The sequence below is a fragment of the Dipodomys merriami genome, unplaced genomic scaffold (genome assembly GCF_024711535.1).
Source record: "Dipodomys merriami isolate MVZ:Mamm:240054 unplaced genomic scaffold, mDipMer1.0.p SCAF_26, whole genome shotgun sequence".
NCBI lineage: Eukaryota > Metazoa > Chordata > Mammalia > Rodentia > Heteromyidae > Dipodomys > Dipodomys merriami.
The window spans coordinates 6,547,529-6,566,268 of record NW_027204048.1 but is presented as its reverse complement, the minus strand read 5'-3'; the positions used below and the strand labels follow the sequence as shown (position 1 = coordinate 6,566,268).

The 18,740-nt window shown below is 51.8% G+C and overlaps 1 protein-coding gene across 2 annotated transcripts in view; it reads left to right on the top strand.

Moving 5' to 3' along the window:
• Positions 1–18,740, top strand: part of Caln1 (calneuron 1) — a 129,023-nt gene that overhangs the window by 58,980 nt on the left and 51,303 nt on the right. For both annotated transcript variants that reach the window (XM_070035601.1, XM_070035602.1), the window contains exon 3: positions 4,272–4,415. In XM_070035601.1, coding sequence (XP_069891702.1) covers positions 4,272–4,415 — 144 coding nt within the window. The remainder of the gene's footprint in view (positions 1–4,271; positions 4,416–18,740) is intronic.

Here is an 18,740-nt window from a genome sequence, read left to right as displayed (position 1 = left end):
CATGAGTTGTGCAGTTGCTCAGGCTCAGGGAGGGGCCAGCCTGAGGCAGTGGTCACGAGCACTGGGCCTTTCCCTTCCCTGCCTCCATTCCCAGTCTTCCTTCCCTGCCTCCACTGCACAGCCTCCCTTCCTCACCTCCAGTCACAGCCTCTCTTCCCTGCCTCCACTCCACAGCCTCCTTTCCCTGTCTCCATGTGCACAGCCTCCAGTCCATGGCCTCGAGTGCCCAGCCTCCCTTCCCCCTGCTCTGTCCCCTCACCCCTGCCCCCCTGACTTTGACTGACTCTCAGCCCATCCCTGCTCTAAAGTCTTAGTCCACCTCCAGGGTTTTTCACGGCGAGTTTCTGCTCTCCTTAACTCCAGAGAGTCTTTCATTCCCTCTGAGTAAATCTTCAGTTCTTTAAGCTTTCTAAAATCCTTTGCTGAGAAAAGACTTCCGATAACAGAAGCACGGATGCAGGACCGGCCTCAGGGCCAGGGTCCCTCCCTTGGGGACCTCAGGTCTCTCAGGCCCCCCTCCTGGGGGCCGGGGTCCCTCCCTTGGGGACCTTGGAGCAGGCAGAAGCACAGTGAGATGGTGTTTATGGCTGTGGTCCTGGCACCAGTCCTTTGAAACTGTGCCAGCAGACAAAGCCAGGTTGCTGAATGGAGTGTGATGTGAGGCTGCACTATGCACGCCCTCCCTCTCCACCTTCCCTCCCCTGCCACCAGCCCTTCCTGCCCTTGGTTTGGTTCTCCTTCCTCTTCCTGTGGCCCTACCTCTGGGGCCCCTCTGAGTTCTCATCTGGGGTCTCCGGCCACTCAGATCAGTTAGAGGTCCTTTAAAAACATGTACACAGCCAGGTGCTGGTGGCTCACGCCTGTAATCCTAGCTACTCATGAGGCTGAGATCTGAGGATCATGGTTCAAAGCTGGCCTGGGCAGGAAAGTCCATGAGACTCTTAAGAACCACCAGAAAACCAATAGTGGTGCTGTAGCTTAAGTAGTAGAGAGCTCGCCTTGAGCTGAAGAGCTGAGGGACAGCACCCAGAGTTTAAGCCCAAGGACCTACCAAAAAAAAAAAGTATGCAAAAAAGGCATGCCCCCCCCCCAATAAAACCCCACAAATAGCAAAACAGAAACAAAAGGAAGGCAGCCACTGGAGAATGATCACCTTTAGTCACCTCGCTGTCAGGGTTCTTTATTTAAAAATGGATCTGGTTCTTCTTTTTAATTTAAAATCACCAAGACCCCCCCCCCCCACGTGGTCTACCTCAAGTGCCACTGACCTCAGCTTCCAAAGCCAGAGTGTTCATGTGGGCCAGCGTCTACACCATGCGGGTCCATCCACACGTGCGGTGTGCCCAGAACTAGACAGCAAACAACCCATACAGTGTGTAGAGGAATGGCCATGCTCCAATAAAACTTTATTTAGAAAAAGGCGGTGGCCGGAGGTGGACACACACATGCTCCATTAATTCCTGGCTTGCCTGGTGGAGGCCAGAGGGCAGAGCCTTGGCCAGCTGATCCCAGCACGCTGCATCCCATCATGCCACACTCTGGTTCTTTGTCTCTTCACTGGCTGTCCAACTTCGCCACCCCTGGTCCCTCTTCAGCCATGTTGTCTCCTCTCAATAAAGACCTCCAGGGTTGCGCCTTACATTTTCTGGGCTAGGTTTTTAATAATTGTCTCGCTGAACTTCATCTCTCCAGTTTTGTGGCTTCTCTGTGATCTCTATCAACAGAACCCATCATCTTTTTCATTAACGGACCCGTCGCCTATTAAAACAAGAATAAAACTCGCATTATTCCTACGGATACACTTCAGTGGAGAATAAATGGGTTTTGTATCTTCCAGTGGAGAATTAATAGATTTTGAATCCTCAGTGGAGAATAAATGGATTTTGTGTCTAACAGGGATGGAGTTAGTAGAAATTACTGTTATTCATTACTGCTTTTCCTTTGGCAGTGGTGGTGACACGGATCTCAGGGCCTCGTGCTCTACCACTTGAGCAAGGCTCCAGACCCTTTTTACCTTAAGTTTATCTCTCGGATGTGATCTCATGCTTTTGTCCAGGCTGGCATCCAAACCCAATCCTCCTACCTCTGTCTCCTGAGTAGTTGGTGGGATGGCGGGCATATGCTATGCTGCCCAGCCCCCTCAGTACTAATTTTAAGTAGCAAACTGTACTGTACGTTTCTGCGGATCTTCAAAGCTAGATTATTAGTCAACTGACACTGACTTGGGCTGGCGTCTGAACTTCAGCCGACGCGTGGGAAAGGAATCTGTCATGCTGAGAAAGGAGTCACGTGTCTCAAGAGACTGAAAAGTACACTTGAGCAAAAGACCAAGAGCACAGCAGGCTCACGTCACGGAAGCACAAGGGGCTGGCATCACGTTCTGAAGGCTGGATCTGCATCTCCTCTCTGAGTGTCCCTCGTGGGCTGCAGCCAGGAGAGGGCATGCCTACCCCCTCGCTTGTTTTCTGGGCGTATTATCACACCTTGTGCTGCTGTTAGGAGCAAAATGAGAAGCTCACACATCTGTGTCTCCGGCCTGCAAGACCCTCTCCTGCTGCTAAGCCTGGGGTGTGCTGGGGTCTCCTTGACCTAGAAAGACGGAGCCTCTGCCATGCTCTCTCAGCATGGCTTCCTAGACTGGTACCTTGGTTTTCTTCCTTGTCTGCTGTTCTAAAAGAAAACCAAGTTAGTGTCTGCTTCTACAGACAGACAGTCTCTGTCTCCATCTCTCTGTCTGTCTCGCTCTCTCCTGGAAGCCGGGCACTGACATGTCTATGCAAACACAGGGCACTTACCCTGGGGGGGCCACAGTTAGGACACAGAGACTGAAGCCCGACCTGTTGGCCATGGGCAGCTGTGGACATGTCACCATTGCCGGCCACACAGGACCCCAGCCATGGATGTGGCCTGATCTGGCATGTTCTCCTCTGTCCCAGCCCCGAAGCAAACTTGCAGCTGTTAGAAAGAGATCAAACCTCACTGTGTCTCAGATGGGGAGCATGAGGTTGCCCCCCCATATGGACTGGGCCATCCAGGGAGGCACAGGCTCACAGAGTTTGTGGGGAATCTGCTCTGTGTCCTGCAGGGCCCTGAAGCTAGCTTGCATGGGGCCATGGTGACAGTGCCATGCCCTCCAGCCGGGCAGTGGCTTCCAGCTTTCTCAGGGCACTGGGACTGGCTGGGAAGACATAGGACACTTCCCAAACTCTTAGGCATGCTTTGTGACTGGGCGAAACCTGCCTACCCTGATATAACCATGGGACTCTGGACCTGTGGTCCTGACCGAGGTGGGCCGCTGGGCCTTTGGGTCCGGGTAACAGGTCTTGAGCAAGTCACTGGAGCAATGCCAGGACTTGGCGTGGATGACAGGGCTCCTGGGGGGACTTGGAGTCAGGGAGTAGACGGGCAGAGCCACATGGCTGGGGCTCCTGGGGGGACTTGGAGTCAGGGAGTGGACGGACAGAGCCACATGGCTGGGGTTCCTGGGGGGACTTGGAGTCAGGGAGTGGACGGGCAGAGCCATGAGGCTGGGGCTCCTGGGAGGAGTGCAGGAAGGGTTCCTGGTGGTACCTGATGGGTTATTTTCGACCCATGACATGGAATGCTATGCCAGGCAGTGGGCCCTGGCAGCCACCACACCTGGGCTTGTGTGGGGCGGTAGAGGGGGCAGGCAAAGCCATGGAAGGTCAGGGGAGCTTCCCTCAAGCTCTGACCTCTGCTGCCCCTCAGCCCCTGCATGGAGTCTGGTGAGCACTGTGCAGTGGGGCTGGCAACACTGAGCTGCAAGGCCTGGAGGAAGGGACCGGGGTGGGGGTGGGGGGCTCTGCAGCTGACCTGTGGCAAGAGGTAAACGGGGTCTTGCTGGTAACAGAATGGGGTTTCTGCTGCACTGGGAGCCCAAGATGCTTTCCAGCATCCTGATGCTGTCTCTGAGCTGAGGTTGCTCACCGCTGTCAGTCAGCGGGAGAACTAGAAGCATCAGGACCCACCCGGTCCTGAACACAGGAGCCTGGACGCACTGCAGGGCTTCCTCCCAGCCCATCCCCCTTCTCCCTCTCGGGCAGAAACAACGGCTGCTGGGCCCTGTCCGGTCCCACCTGTCCCTCCTCTCCCTCCACTCCCTATTTCCTGTCCTTGCATTTTTCTTTCTTTGGGCTCTCTGGCCTGGTGGGAGGCATCGCTGTGGGTGCCTGGCTTTCTCTAGGCCATCGCCAAGTATTTCTGGGCATGAGCACAGCCGTGTGACCGCAGGACTCTGTCTTTCCTTCCAGAAATCAGGGAGGCCTTCCGCGTTCTGGACCGAGATGGGAACGGCTTCATCTCCAAGCAGGAGCTGGGCATGGCCATGCGCTCGCTGGGGTACATGCCGAGCGAGGTGGAGCTGGCCATCATCATGCAGCGCCTGGACATGGATGGTGAGCGGGGGCGGGGGACGGGGCGGGGGGATGCAGGGCAGCGGGTGGTGTCGGGTCCAGGGCTCAGCTCCTGCCTCAGTTGGCCCTGGGTGGGATGGAAACCTGGAGCAGAATTTTCCAGAACAGTCCTCAGAGTCCCAGCCTGCGGTAGGGATTTCAGAACTGTTATAGAAATGGGGTGACCAAGGTGCTAGTCAGGCTGTGGAGCCATTGGCTCCTACCTGCTCCCTCCCCTCTCCTCCTCTCCTCTCCCCTCTCCTCCCTTCCTCCCTTCCCTTCCTCTCTTTCCGTTATGGCACAAGGGGTTGAGCTCAAGCCAGGCAAGCCCTCTACTTGAATGGTGACTCAGTCCTGTTACTTGTAACTCAATTTCCCGATGGGTCTTGCTTCTGTGCCTTGGTTGTCCTCAGAGGGTGATTGTCCTACCTCTGCCCCTGAGTAGCTGGGATTACAGGCATGTCCCTTCATGCTTGGCTTCCTTAGGAAAGCCTTAAGATCCTTTCTTGCTCTGAAATTCTTTTGTGTATATGTGTGTAGGTATGTGCTAGTGCTGGGATTAAACTCAGGACCTTGCACTGTCCCACAGCTTTTGCTGGTATTCTACAACTTTTCACCATGTTACTTTTGGTTTCTTGGAGATGAGACCCTCACAGGTTTTCCTGCTGGAGCTGGCTTCAAACTGTGAGACCTCAGCCTCCTGAGTAGCCAGGATTATAGGTGTGAGCCACTGTGCCTGGGTCTTACTCTAAGAGACTTAAGATCTGTCCCAAACCAGGTGTGCACCTCTTGGCATTTCAACCCTGGCTTGGGTAAGCGCCAAGCGTGGGGCTCTCCTTTAGTAAACACAGCTCCTCCTGCTGTGCAAGCAGCTCAGATGCTTGGAGACCAGGACCATGGTTTGGCTTGGGAGGAGCATGATGTGTGTTGGGAACTAGCAGGCAGGGCCAGCACATCTCGGGGGATGAGACTGGGCTGTGGTGGGGAGAGGGGCGTGTGGCACACTGACCTGCATGTGGCACACTGGCCTGAGCATGGCACATGCTGATCCATGTATGGCATGCTGACCTGCACATGGCACGCTGCCCCGTGTGTGGCCTGTTGACCCGCGTGTGGCACACGGGCTTGTGCGTGGCATGCTGATCCACGCATGCCATGCTGACCTGTACATGGCATGAGCCTTCCTTTCCCGTTGTCTGTGGGTTTATCTGAAGGACAGCAACTCAGTGATGATGAAGGCCTCGCCAATCTGCCAAGGGCAGCGGTGCTGCTCCGTGCTCAGGTCATAGCAGGACAGCACTGCAGCCCGGACTTGACCTCCCGACTCTGACAACCATGTGTCTCTGCAGGCCGGAGTGGACTTGGCTCTTGTTAGAATTGGTTCTTTAGCTTAGAACGACAGGCGTGCACCCCTGCACCCGGCAGATAGTTGGGATGTCTTGAAAGCTTTTCTCCCCTCTGGGCTTGAATTGCTGTCTGTCCAACCTCAGCCTGACATGTAGCTGGGATTGTGGGTGTGGGTCTCCAGTGCCACGTAGCTGGGATTCCGGGCATGAGCCTTGGTGAATGCTTTTTAGGACCCCTCTCATAGTGGGGCCCTTGGAGCTGTTCTGTTAAAAAGTTAAGATCGATGGGCTGGGAAGGTGGCTCAAGTGGTAGAGTGCTAGCCTTGAGCTGAAGAGCTGAGAGACAGCGCCCAGGCCCCCAGAGTTCAGGCCCCATGACCGGACCCCTCCAAAAAAAGTTAAGATCGAGTTATGCCCTTCCGTTCTCATTTCAGCCACATGTGCTTCTACTTTACCCGATCTCAGCTTGTGTGGACTGGGTCCACAGGGGATGCTTTTGTGGAGATGATGCAAAAAAGAAAAAGGCTTAGGCTTCTGAGTGTAAGAAGATTATACCTGCAGCCAGCAGGGGCAGCAGGAGCAATGACCATGGGTGTCCACCCATCTGCCCACTTTCCATCCATCACCCACCATCTACCATCCACCATCCTGCATCTACCATCTGTCATCCATTGATCATCCAGCTACCCAACACCCATCATCTATCATCCATCCATCCACATTCACCCATCAATCATCCATCTGTCATCCACCCAAATATCTCCCCTTTGTACCTTCACTCTAGCCCTCCTACTCTGAGTCCTTCCTCCATCCTTCCCTCCCTCACTTCCTCCTCCTTCCTTCCTCCCCTTCTCCCCTCCTTTCCTCCTTCCCCTCCTCCCTCTCTCTTCTTCTTCCCTTCCTTCTCCCTTCCCTTCCCTCTTTCCTCCCCCCTCCAAGTTTTTATCCATCTATATATCCTTCCCTCCCTCCTTTCCTCCCTCCCTCCTTCCCTCCTTTCCCTCCTCCATCTATTTATCCACCCACTCATCTGTCCATCCACCTGGCCATGACTAGAAGTGAGTCTGGCCCCCACAGCCTTATCTTTCTGGGGTTCCTTTTACCTTCAGCCCAAGGCCTGGCTGGAATTAGCCTGAGCTGGTCTGTGTGTGCTGGGTCAACACACGATGTTTTCATTAGGTGACTCTGGATGTGTGAGCCCTGACAGCATCCAGAACAGTAGCTCAGCTGCACAGTTCCTGGGGGGCAGGATGGGGGGAGCAGGAGGGTCTTCGGGCCCTCCATGGTGTGTGTGTGTGTGTGTGTGTGTGTGTGTGTGTGTGTGTGTGTGTGTGTGTGCATGGATGCACACAAACGTGTGTTGATGGTGCATGTGCAGAACTATCTGCCTACCACAACAAGCCAGAAACAAATAGCAACAATTTAGATAAGAATCACCACCTCCCACTTGGAGACTTACAAACTAACCCCCTAAATCCTGGAATAGACCCAGGTACCCATTCTTTACAAACCACAAAAAATAGAGAAGCAATCAATTAACAAAGACAGTGTATGTGATTAAGGATGGAAGTGTTACTGCCCAGATAAACAGCATAGGAAAGATAAATAGAGCAAATTCCTTAAAGAATACTCATGTTTTATGCATTTGGCTCTCTACATGATGTGGAGCTTTTTTCTGGAAAGATAAAAAGTTTTGAATCTTATTCACACTGAAGTAAGTTGGAGGCTTGCAGCTTGCTAGCCAAATACAGGTCGTGATCATGTCTGATTTTCCCTGAGGCCATTTCATAAAGCGTTTAGGAAGCAGGAAATGTCACCTTAAAAAGCTTGATTTTGCCCTCACCTTCAAGTGCTGGGGAATTTGGCGAGCCTCGAACGTGCATTCTCGCGTTGCCGGCGAGTGTGGCTGCCGGGATGGAGGGCGCAGTCCCGCGGCTCCTTCTCCACGGAAGCTGAGACGGCCGCCGCCTCCCCTTGGCTGTTCGTTGCTCATTTTAGTCCCTGCTCCCTACCTGCTTTATGACTTTCATTATGTTCAATTTTAAAGATACTTCCAACTTTATGGCCAGATTTGAACTGTTTATTTTGCCTGTGTATTGAACTCTTTTTAGTGTTGCACTCTGCCATTCTTAAGTAATTTTCTGCTATTTGTTTTTCATTCATATATAAAATTTAAGCTTAATTTTCCCAAAATTTAGGGTTTTTTTTTTTTCAAGAAGTTGGCCCCAACTGTTGATTTTAACCATAAATCTGAGAAAATTCTCCCCACGATGCTTAGGAACAACCTGGTAGGGAAATTCTTGAGTTATGGCCTTTTGTTGTTTTAAAGGGCCGCGCTTGTTGACCTATGAGGCTGGCTGTGGTGGCACAATCCTGTAAGCCCAACTACTGGGATTGAGCCTCCTGATCACAGCTTCCCACATAACTTGGGGTGACAAGCCCATGTCACCACCCAGCTGTGGGCTGAGAAGGGGTCTTGTGGGTTTTCCTCCCCAGCCACTGTCCTCTGATTCTTAGCCACCCAGTTGGCTCAGTGGGGGTCCAGTCCCAGAAATTGAGGAGACCACAGACTTCACAGCTCAGTAGCCAGGATGGTGGAGACTCACTCCCCACCCACCTCCAGGGCCAGGCTGGGGTTCATTACTGGCAATGGACGCGCTCCCTCATTTCCTTACACATCCGGAGTTCAGGTCTCTTTTCCTTGTGGCCTGTGTTGAATTTGTTTTCTCCTTAGGGGAGCTACAGAGAATTGTGCTTTGGGCACACATGCACACACATACACACACACACACAAACACACACACATATATACCATAAACACAAACACGCATACACACATACTGTTCCTCCTGGCACATTCTGCAGACAAACCCTTGGCTGCAATGTCCCCACACATGTCCCCTGCCAGTCCTCAGGGGGACAGAGCAACAGGACACTGGTGGGTGAGGTGAGGGGCAGACACCTCCCTAGTTCACATAGGTACGGGTGCTGTGGCAACCATGCTGTCCTGAGGGACCCGGCTACCTGCACAGTTTCCATGGAAGCGTCTAGAAGCTGCTCTGCCAAGCTGGGTTTGGGAAAGGAGGGTTCCAAGATCCTTTTTCTAGTCTCCTCAGAGAGATGAGGGTCAGGCACCGAGCAGGGGGTTTGGGGGGGGGGTTGCTGCAGTGGCTTTGCCCTCTTGTCTGCAGTCCCAAGCCAAGACTGCACGACAGACACATTTTTGTCCCTGTCATCTGTTCCTTGGACCCAGGCTTATTAGTGTGCATTGCTCACACACACACACACACGCACATACATGCATGAACACACATACACACATGCACACACATCCCCGGAGGTTTTATCTGGGGGAGACAGGCAATAGGGGCTGGGCGGTGATACAAGATGAGGTCTGGCTCCTTGCCCCCAGCTGGCCCAGGCTCCTGACGGAATCCACTGACCACAAGCGTCTCCCACCTGATCTGGGTGGACCAGAGCTTCCTAGGGGTGTGAGCAGGCTGGGATAGGCAGTGTCCATGCTTTTGTTCTGGCTGTTGGGGGCAGAACACGGAGAGGACAGCGTGGCCCCACACTCACGCCCTGGCTTTGCTCAGGCGCCGGTGCAGCTGTGGCTCTGCCTTTTGATGTGAGATGCCAACCACTGTGCTTGGTGGTGCTGGGGAAGGCTGCCATGCTGGTGTGTCAGCCTGGAGGGGCCTTGGGTGCCCAGGCGAGGGGTAAACCGGCCCCTTCCCTCTCTTCCCCTCCCTTTTCCTATTCCCACCTCCTGTGTCTAGCCGTACCCCGGGGCTGGAGAGACCCCCACGTGAGTCCTCCCTCACTTCCCACATTTATGCCCTGTGCCTGTGGCCGCCTCCCGCCACTGAGGCCGCTTGGTGGCTCCTCCCCAGCTCAGGTTTTCTGTCACCTGGGAGTGGACTCCCCTGTAGCCCTGCTGTGTGTAATGCACTGATCTGGGGGCCACTCAGGCCTCCCCTCATTCCCAGGACCCCAACAAGCTCACACCGCGCGGGCTGCAGGAGGCTGGCCATCCCCAGCCCTTCCTGGCTGCGTACGAATTCCTCTGTCCCTTCTAGGCCAGGAGGCTTGCAGGGGAGACCTGACCCTTGCTTGCACTGCCTCAGGTGCCATGGGGAAAGTCCCCACAGCTCTGGGGTGCAGAGCCCCACTCCTCAGTGCCGCGGAGAAAGGAGGCCCAAGATCGCATTTCCTTTGAAACTTTAAGGTTTGGGTTTTTTGTTTTGTTTTGTTTTCATTGTTATTTTCAAGGAGAGGGGTTAGATTTGAACTCAGGGCCTCACCCTGGCTAGGTAGCACTACACTGTTTATGCTGTGCACTAGCTGTCTTCTCAGAGAAGGGCTCACATTTTTGCCTAGGCTGGCCTTGGGTAGTGATCCTCCTATCTCTGCCTCTCACTTACCTGCACTACCACACCATGCTTCACTGGAGATGTTAAACAACACACAGTACGGCTGGTATTTTTGGAGTGTGTGGTCCTATAAATATGGCTCCATAAATATTTACACATGTGGTTCATGTGTGCATGGAGACACATTCAACCTATAGGACCTTGAATTGGGTTTAAAAGAAAATTTGGTGGAAGAGGTAGCATGACCAAAATGATTGTGCGCAGAAATGGACACGCTGAACTGAAACCCCTTAAAGTGTCACAACTACTTAAACTATAACATAAAAAAACGTAAAATAGGAAAAGTAACAAAGCAACATGCTTTTTGCCTTTGTGTCTAGGTGCCTGAGAAATCTTGGGCTCTAATGCATTGCTTTGTCTTCAAAGTCTTTGGGTTGGTATCAGAGTGGCGTTAGCTTTACTAGCCAAAGAGAGAAATCTTTCTTCCTCTTCCTATATTCTAGGAGGGATGGTGTAGAATTGACATCATTTATCAATGCAGAAAAAAAATGGTTGAGTGTTCCGGTGACGCCATCTGGGTTTCAAGATGTATTTCTTGGCGTGTTGTTAATTATGATGTCTTCACTGGGCCATCCTTTGTCTCTGATGACCTTGGGACTCAGTCCGCTAGCTGTATGCTATCCAGCCTTGCTGAAAACCCCGACAGTCAGTGGTACAACGTTTATTTCCCACCATCCAATAAACTTGAAAGAAAAACAATGGGGAAGAACAGCTCATTTGGCCCAAATGCATTCACCATCCCTGATGCTTCTAATTGCTTCTAGTGTCCTCTCTCCTCTCTCTCTCTCTCTCGCGCTCTCCCTCTCTCTGATGGACACCCTTTATAATTTGTTTTCTGGTTATTAAAGCAAATCTTCAGTTGTACACAGGGGCTGGATTCAATGAGGACTGTGCTCTCATCAGTCACCCCTTCCCTTGTCTCCCACCTCTCCTGGCCCTACCCTCCCTTCGCTTACCTGCCTCCATTTTCAGTTGGGTACATCGAGTACTGTGGCCTTCCTCCCTCTATTCCTTACAAACCGAGGTCTCACTGTGTGGCTCAGGCTGGCTTTGAGCTCCGGAACCTTCTTCCTCTGCCTTGGAGTACTGGGATTACAGCAGTGCGCCACCACTCCCGGCTTTAAACATGCTTTTCGAGCGCTGTGCCAACAGTGAGTTTCTTTGCATTTCTGCATGGACAGGTGTATTTATTTGGCATTGCTCTGGAGGGCTGCCAGTCTGGGGCTGGCAGTGTCTTGGCGTTGTGACCCTGTGGCCCCATAACCCTGAGGCTCCACTTCCATCGGCCCTCCATCTTTCAGGGTGTGATGTCTGGTGGCATTCTTGTTGGTTCTGTGTTGGCAAAGAACCTTCTCTGTGTGGACATTTTCTTTGCCTCTGTTCTCATGTGGCTTGGGCCGAGTGTGTATTTCTCTCTGTTTGTTCTGGATGGGCTTTCTGAGCTATCACATCTGTGTGTTTGCTTGTATGACCTCTGGGAAGTGGGGAAGGCAGGACCCTGTGTCTGGTCTGGGCATGCCACAGCTGTCTGTCCTGCACGCATGGCCCATGTGAAGCTCAGGATCCCGTGTGAGCAAACTGCAGCGAACCTGGAGGTCTGTAAACAGTGCTGTGGTGGATCTGTAGCAGATGCCTCACCCTCCGGTCTCTCCCTGATACTTTCCAGTTTCTTGGGGCTCCACATGAATCAGCTTCACATGAACCCAACGAAATATCCGAGAGAGCAGCACGTAAGCAGAAGCGGCTCAGCGGCCCGGCCCTGCACTGAGGGCTGGCATCTGGAGTCAGGAAGCCACGCAGGGAGAGGGAGAGACAGCAAGCCCAGACGCCCCAGAGAGGGAAGAGACAGCCACCCCAGATGCCCGCTAAGAGGCTGTAGGGAAACCTGAGCAGCACCGCACTAAACCTCAGCATGTGTGTAGCTCTGGAATCGAAGCTGTTCCTGGAGAACTGTTTCCAGGCAGGAACCCATATACGGCCTTTTCCTTCCAGGGAGCTTGGGCCGCAGTTAGAATTGGGGTGTGGGCTCCCTAATCACAAGGATGTCGGGGTGTGATTCGGCTCTGGGGCCTTCCTTGGGGTGCGTGGACTCAGCATCCACCCCTGCTTCTGTCCCCGCACAGAGCGGGTGTTTCCTACCCCAGGCAGGGCAGCTGAGGGGCAGCTCATGCCCAAGAGAACCCAGGCAAAGAGTTCCCGGCCCGGAACCAGAGACATGGACACAGAGGCCCCTTCATGTCCATTCATGAGGAATCCTGCTTGTTCAAAGAGGTTGTTGGAGAAAAATAAATTTTGGGGTGTCTTGGGTATCCGGAAATGTCTTTGGACTGCTTAATACATTTCTAAAGTTTGAGTTTAAAAATATAGGCGAAATTGGATATTCACAAGCCAAGAAGTATTAGCATCCAGGTTTATGTCCAACTCGAAAGCCTGAGCCTTCAATGAAAGGGTTCAAGAGTGGGCTTGACTCAGTCTCCCCGCTGTCAGCCTGCCCGAGAGCCACTGCTGGCCCAAGAGCCAGCTGGTTTGGGAGTGGTTTATTCTCAACTTGTGGCTTCAATACAGAATGTCAAAATGTCTCCCTGTGCCATGGCCCAGAGTCCACAGAGAGCAAAGGCACGCGTGAGTATGTGCCGGTCCTGGGCTTGAACTCAGGGATTTGGCACTGTCTCCTAATTTCTTCACGCCAGACTGATGCTCTGCCACACAAGTCATAGATCCACTTCTGGTTTTTCAGTGGTTTATTGGAAATCAGAGTTTCACAGACTTTTCTGCCCAGTCTGCTTTGGAGGCGTGCTAATCAGATCTCAGCCTCCTGAGTGGCTGGACTTACAAGCATGAGCCACTGGACACTGATCAAAGTCACACTTTTCATGGCAGATTTTGTGAAGTTACTTTCTTGAGTAGTTCCCTTCAGAAGTTCCTATCTTCTGAAGTCAGGCAGTCTGGGTCCTCTGCCCAGCGTGGGCACATGGCCTTGCAAAGACCCCCAGAGCACCCCCAAATGATCCCAGCTTGCTGTAGCCCACACCACATTGGCTCCATTCCGTCCCCTGGCTCCTTCAGTGGCTGGGGACAGGATCAGACACAGAAGGTCAGAGGCTGTGGACAGCATCTGGGCAGCATCATTGTCACCTGTATCTCAGGGCTGGCCTCGGTATAGTTGGCATCGGTCTCCTGAGCGACATGTCCAGCTGTGGTCCACAGTCCATCCAGAGCTCACCGGGATTCCACTAGATTCTCTCCTTAGAAAATTGTTTCTTTGGATGTTGAAGGCTCGCAGAGAGAAATCACTTCTTGTTTAATCCCACACACACGACCTGCAGGTATCTGAGCTCCAAGGACCTGGGGAGAGGACTCCCTGACCCATCGCTCACTGGCCTGTACCACGGTGCCGTTGTAGGAGCCGGAGGGAAGTGCTTGGTTGAATGCCGAGTGAAAACAAGATACTAATCTTGCCAGGTGCTAGTGGCTCACACCTGTAATCCTAGCTACTCAGAAGGCTGAGATCTGAGGATTGCGGTTCAAAGCCAGCCTGGGCAGGAAAGTCCGTGAGACTCTGATCTCCAATAAACCACTCAGAAAACCTTAAGTGGTACGGTAGCTCAAGTGGTAAAGCACTAGTCTTGAGCTGAAGAGCTGAGGGACTGTGCCCAGGCCCAGAGTTCAAGCCCCATGACATATATATATATATATATATATATATATATATATATATATATATATATATATATATATTCTGTCTGGGTGGCAAGCTGATTTTTACAGTAGAACTCGGGGTGCCAGGACAGCTCCCCTGCTTCCGATCTCATCCTCAGGGCTGGCAGGCAGTGGGAGGGGTGTGGAAGGGAAAGAACAAGACAGAGGAGGTTTTGGTGTAAACCAAGCTGCCGCCATGGCGGCTGCATGGCCTGAGCCTGTCAGGTTGTGAGAGGCTCAGTTAAAACCATGGCCCATCTCCAAGCCTGCAGATGAAATCCATGCCCGGCTGGTGGGACTGCCCTGGCCCTCCATGGCCGCAGGCCGTTATGCATTTTGTACTGCCCAACCTGGACCTTTTCCACGCATCACAGTTGTATTTTCCTTTGTGAATTAATTTTCCAGCCTGGGATCCATCTTTTAGTGGGGTCCTCTGTAGTTGAGGAACATTATTCAAAGGCCAGATTCATGGCACAGCGTTCCTCATGAGGGCTAAGGGTTTAATGTAGTCTTTAGCATTTCTCGGTGGCCCTGGGGTTTGGACTTGGGGCTTTGTGCTGGCTAGGCGGGCGCTCTCCTTGAGCCACTGTGACGGCTCTTTTTGTGTTGGTGAATTTTGCAGTAGGAAATTGTTTCATACCTGGCTGGCCTGGGGTGTTGTCCTTCCGTTTGCCTCCCTTTGTAGCCAGGATGGTAGGTGTGCACCGCCATGTCTACCACTGTGACTGACATGGAGGCTCTCATGAGCGTTGAAGTATGGGCTGGCCTTGAACAATGTGATGCCATCTGTGCCTCCTAAGTGGCTGGGATTACAGGCTGAGCTTCCACACCTGGCCTAAGTCATACTTTTAACCTGCAGAGTGCATCATAAAGTCTATGCATTTTTACTTTCTCTGGGCTTTTTCATTGATTTTTAAGCTTAGAAGAGTCTTCCGGTAACCTATATATTCTGCTAACTTTGTATCTCTACCACCCGAGAGTAAAATAAAAAGTGAGAAGCAATATTGATCTTTTTCCTCCCTAATTCTTATCTTTCCCATTACTGTTTGGCAAAGAAGCCTGCTCTAGCCCACGCTGCCATTTCTTTTAATTATCTGCATTTGTTATATCAGCTGAACTTTTGGCATCTCCCATCTATCCACCCCAAGGGCTCTACATCTTTGGTGCTTTCTAATACAGTTTAATGTTAAATATAGCATCACTGTGTTTAATTATTTTTAAAGGTTTTTTTCCCCCTAATTTTTGGTGTGTGTGTGTGTGTGTGTGTGTGTGTGTGTGTGTGTGTGTGTGTGTGTGTGTGTGTGTGTGTGTGTGTGTGTGTGTGTGTGTGTGTGTGTGTGTGTGTGTTTTGATTGGTCATAGGGCTTGAGCTCACAGCCTGGGTACTATCCCTGAGCTTTTCAACTCAGGTCCAGCGCTCACTTTGAGCCACAACTCCACTTCTAGTTTTCTGGTGGTTCACTGAAGATAAGAGTCTCACAGACTTTCCTACCTGGGCCAACTTTGAACCCTGATCCTCAGATTTCAGCCTCCTGAGTAGCTAGCTAGGATCACAGTGGTGAGCCATCAGCGCCCTGCCCCTAATTGTTTTTTTTTTCTTCCATATATATTTTTATTGTAAAAATACTGTACAGAGGGGTTACAGTTACATGAGTAGGGAAATGAGTACATTTCCTATCAAGCATTGTTACCTCCTCCTGTCTTTTTCCCCTACCATCCTTTCCCTCTCAACCTCCCCAATGCCTCCCCCCTGCACCCCAAAATTGTAAAGTTCATTTTCAACATAGTGTCTTGTACATCTCACTGTTACAATGGGTCAACCTGAATCCTATTTAAGCATGTTGTTATAGCCCTACATATAACAAAATCCCTAATTGTTTTTAGAGTTGTTTCCTTGTTTATGCTTCCAAATAATCTTAAGAAACCTCCAAAATATTCCACGGAGTGTTTATTAGAATTGTGCCCAAATGAATTAATGTGGGAAGAGCTGAGATCTCTGCAAACACACCTTCACCAGGACTGCTGTCCTCGGGCGGCACCTCAGACCTGGACTAATGTGTCCATCTTCACAGGGGTCCTAGATACAATTGCCAGCTTCAGTCTTTGTTGTGTCCCTCCTTAGTGATAAAATTAGAGTTGTCTTATTTTTTCACACAGATCACTTTCCCTCCTCTGATTAGTTTAATCTCTACTCGTCACTGCTGGCTTTGTGATGACAATCTGAGATTCTGGAGTGGCCAGGCAGGGCAAGGCCCCGCCAGGTGGGCACAGCGAGACCAGCTGCCTTCTTCCTGGACTAGGATCTGCCCGTCCCACTGTGTTCAGAGGAGGGCCCAGAGTGAGGGGGAGTAGGAATGGCAGGAGCTCCCCACCTCTCCCCGGTCTTCCGTTTAGTTTCCTAAGTTGCTGTTGCAATTACCCAAGGAAACAATTGAGTTTTTCCCAGTTTGGCTCCCTCCTCCCCGGGCCACACCACTGTGTTCTGGAGAAGGATGGTGGAAGTGTTTCTGTGCTCCAGCCAGGCCGTGGCTGTGCTCCAAGTGGCAGCGGGCCTGTTTCCTCCCACTCCGCAGTCACGTTCATAGGTGAAGCTGTGCGTTGAGACAAGTGTAGAGCAGGCAAGACGCACCCATGGGTACCCTTTGTCCCATGGAAGTTCTCCCTGGGCCAGGCTCCTGCCTGGAGGAGCTGGAGAACAAGCTTATCCGTGTACCCTGAGGTCAGTCCGGGGAGAGAGGTTCTCTTCCTCGCGTGAGAGATGGCCTGAGATGCAGCCTGTGTTGGTTTGATTCATTGTGCTAATTGGCTGTTGTAGTATTAAGGTGAGTTTGAGTCCTGGAGTGGTCTACGTACCTGGCTGCCGGAAGCTACTCTTGTTGCACATTTAAAGTCTGGCTCGTCCTCTGTGCTGGGGAGGTGTGTCAGCGGTTTTCTTGTTGTGTATTTTGGGATCTGTCACCTTGTCTCCACGCTGTACTCATCCAGGAACCACACTAATTCCGCCACTCAGCAACAGGGAAAAGTCACATGATTTCTACCCCCTCATTCGAGAACTTTGTTGGTTGTTTCAGAAAATTGCATTTTAGTCTACTAAGTCTGATTCCTTTGCTTTCTAGCTTTACTTAAAATGATGAATTATCTTTTTTGGGGGGGCGGGGGAGTCTGGTCGTGGAGCCTGAACCCTGGGCCTGGGTGCTGTCCCTCAGCTCTTCAGCTCAAGGCTAGCACTCTACCACTTGAGCCACAGTGCCACTTCCGGCTTTTTTTCTTTTTGCTTATGTGGTGCTGGGGAATCGAACCCAGGACCTAATGCATGCAAGGCAAGTGCTCTACCACTGAGCCACCTTCCCAGCCCTACCTTTTTTTTTTTTAAAGACCACTACTTTCACAAAAAATTAAAAATGTTTAGCTTTCAGTTACATAAAATCATAATTAATCTTAATTTTTACATTTGGTGATGTATAGCTTTTCCTGATTGCATTTTAATTGGATCTTTCAGGATTAGATTTGTCATTCATTTATAGATTATATAGTTGTTTGTTTGTTTTTTTTCCAGAGAAATCCTCTCCCCCTCCCCTTTTTTGGGGCTGGTGCTAGGACTTGAACTTAAGCTTTTTTACTCAAGGCTGGTGCTCTACCTCTTGAGCCACAGCTCCACTTCTAGCTTTTTGCTAGTTAATTAGAGATGAGGCTCTCAGATTTGTCTGCCAGGGCTGCCTCAGATCTCAGCCTCGTGAGTCACTGGGATTACAGATGTGAGCCACTAGAGCCTGGCTGTGATCGTGAAGTGACATCAGAGGAGGTGAATAAGTAGACATGTATATGAGAAATGTTCCCAGTGGTCAGATGGAAGCAAGCCCAGGCCTCAGCAGTCTCTTCCTGCCCCTCCCCTTCCTTCCTGCCCCTCCCCTTCCTTCCTGCCCCTCCCCTTCCTTCCTGCCCCTCCCCTTCCTTCCTGCCCTTCCTTCTTATCCTTCCTTCCTGCCCTCCTGCCCTTCCTTCCTGCCCTCCTGCCCTTCCTTCCTGCCCCCCTGTTCTTCCTTCCTGCCCTCCTGCCCTTCCTTCCTGCCCCCCACCTTTCCTTCCGGCCCTTTCTCCCTGCCCTCTGTGTGGTTTGCTCACTATATTATATGGAGACTGCATCATGGCCTCACATGGTCCTCACAACACACTTAAGTGTGTGCACTGGAAAGATGTGTGAAGAGACGGGCGGAGCTCCTGCGTTTGTGGGTGCTGCAAACACCTTGGTGCCGGGCTCCCCTTGGAAATGGAGTCCACACTGCTCCACCCCACTGCACCCTGCTGCAGCGCCCCCTCGGTAACAGACACAGGCTCAAGGCCTTGCATGTCTGTCCTCCTGGCTCAGTTTCCCTCCAGACACCCGAGCTCAGCACAATGGCTGTCACACAGTGGCTTTGGATAAACATTCGTGGACAGCCATGCGAAATGCAGTTTACTGCCGTGAACTCAAGCAGACGCTGCCTTTGTCAGCTCCTGCAGGTGCCCCGGCCCTGCCCCCTGGGAGTCCCTGGAGCCACCCGCATCCCCACGTTCATCAGAGCCTCAGTGGGCTTCAGAGCTCACCAGCACCAAACGGGGGCTCTTAAGCCCTTTCTGGCTCTAGGGGGAGCTTTTGGGGTTGCAACATTTCCTCCACAACCAGGCAAGGTTTCTTTTCTTTTCTTTTTTCTTTTTTTTTTTGTTGGTCCTGGGGCTTGAACTCTGGGCCTGAGAGCTGTCCTTCAGCTCTTTAGCTCAAGGCGAGCGCTCTACCTCTTGAGCCACAGAGCCACTTCCGGTTTTCTGAGTGGTTTATTGGAGATAAGAGTCTCACAGACTTTTCCTGCCGG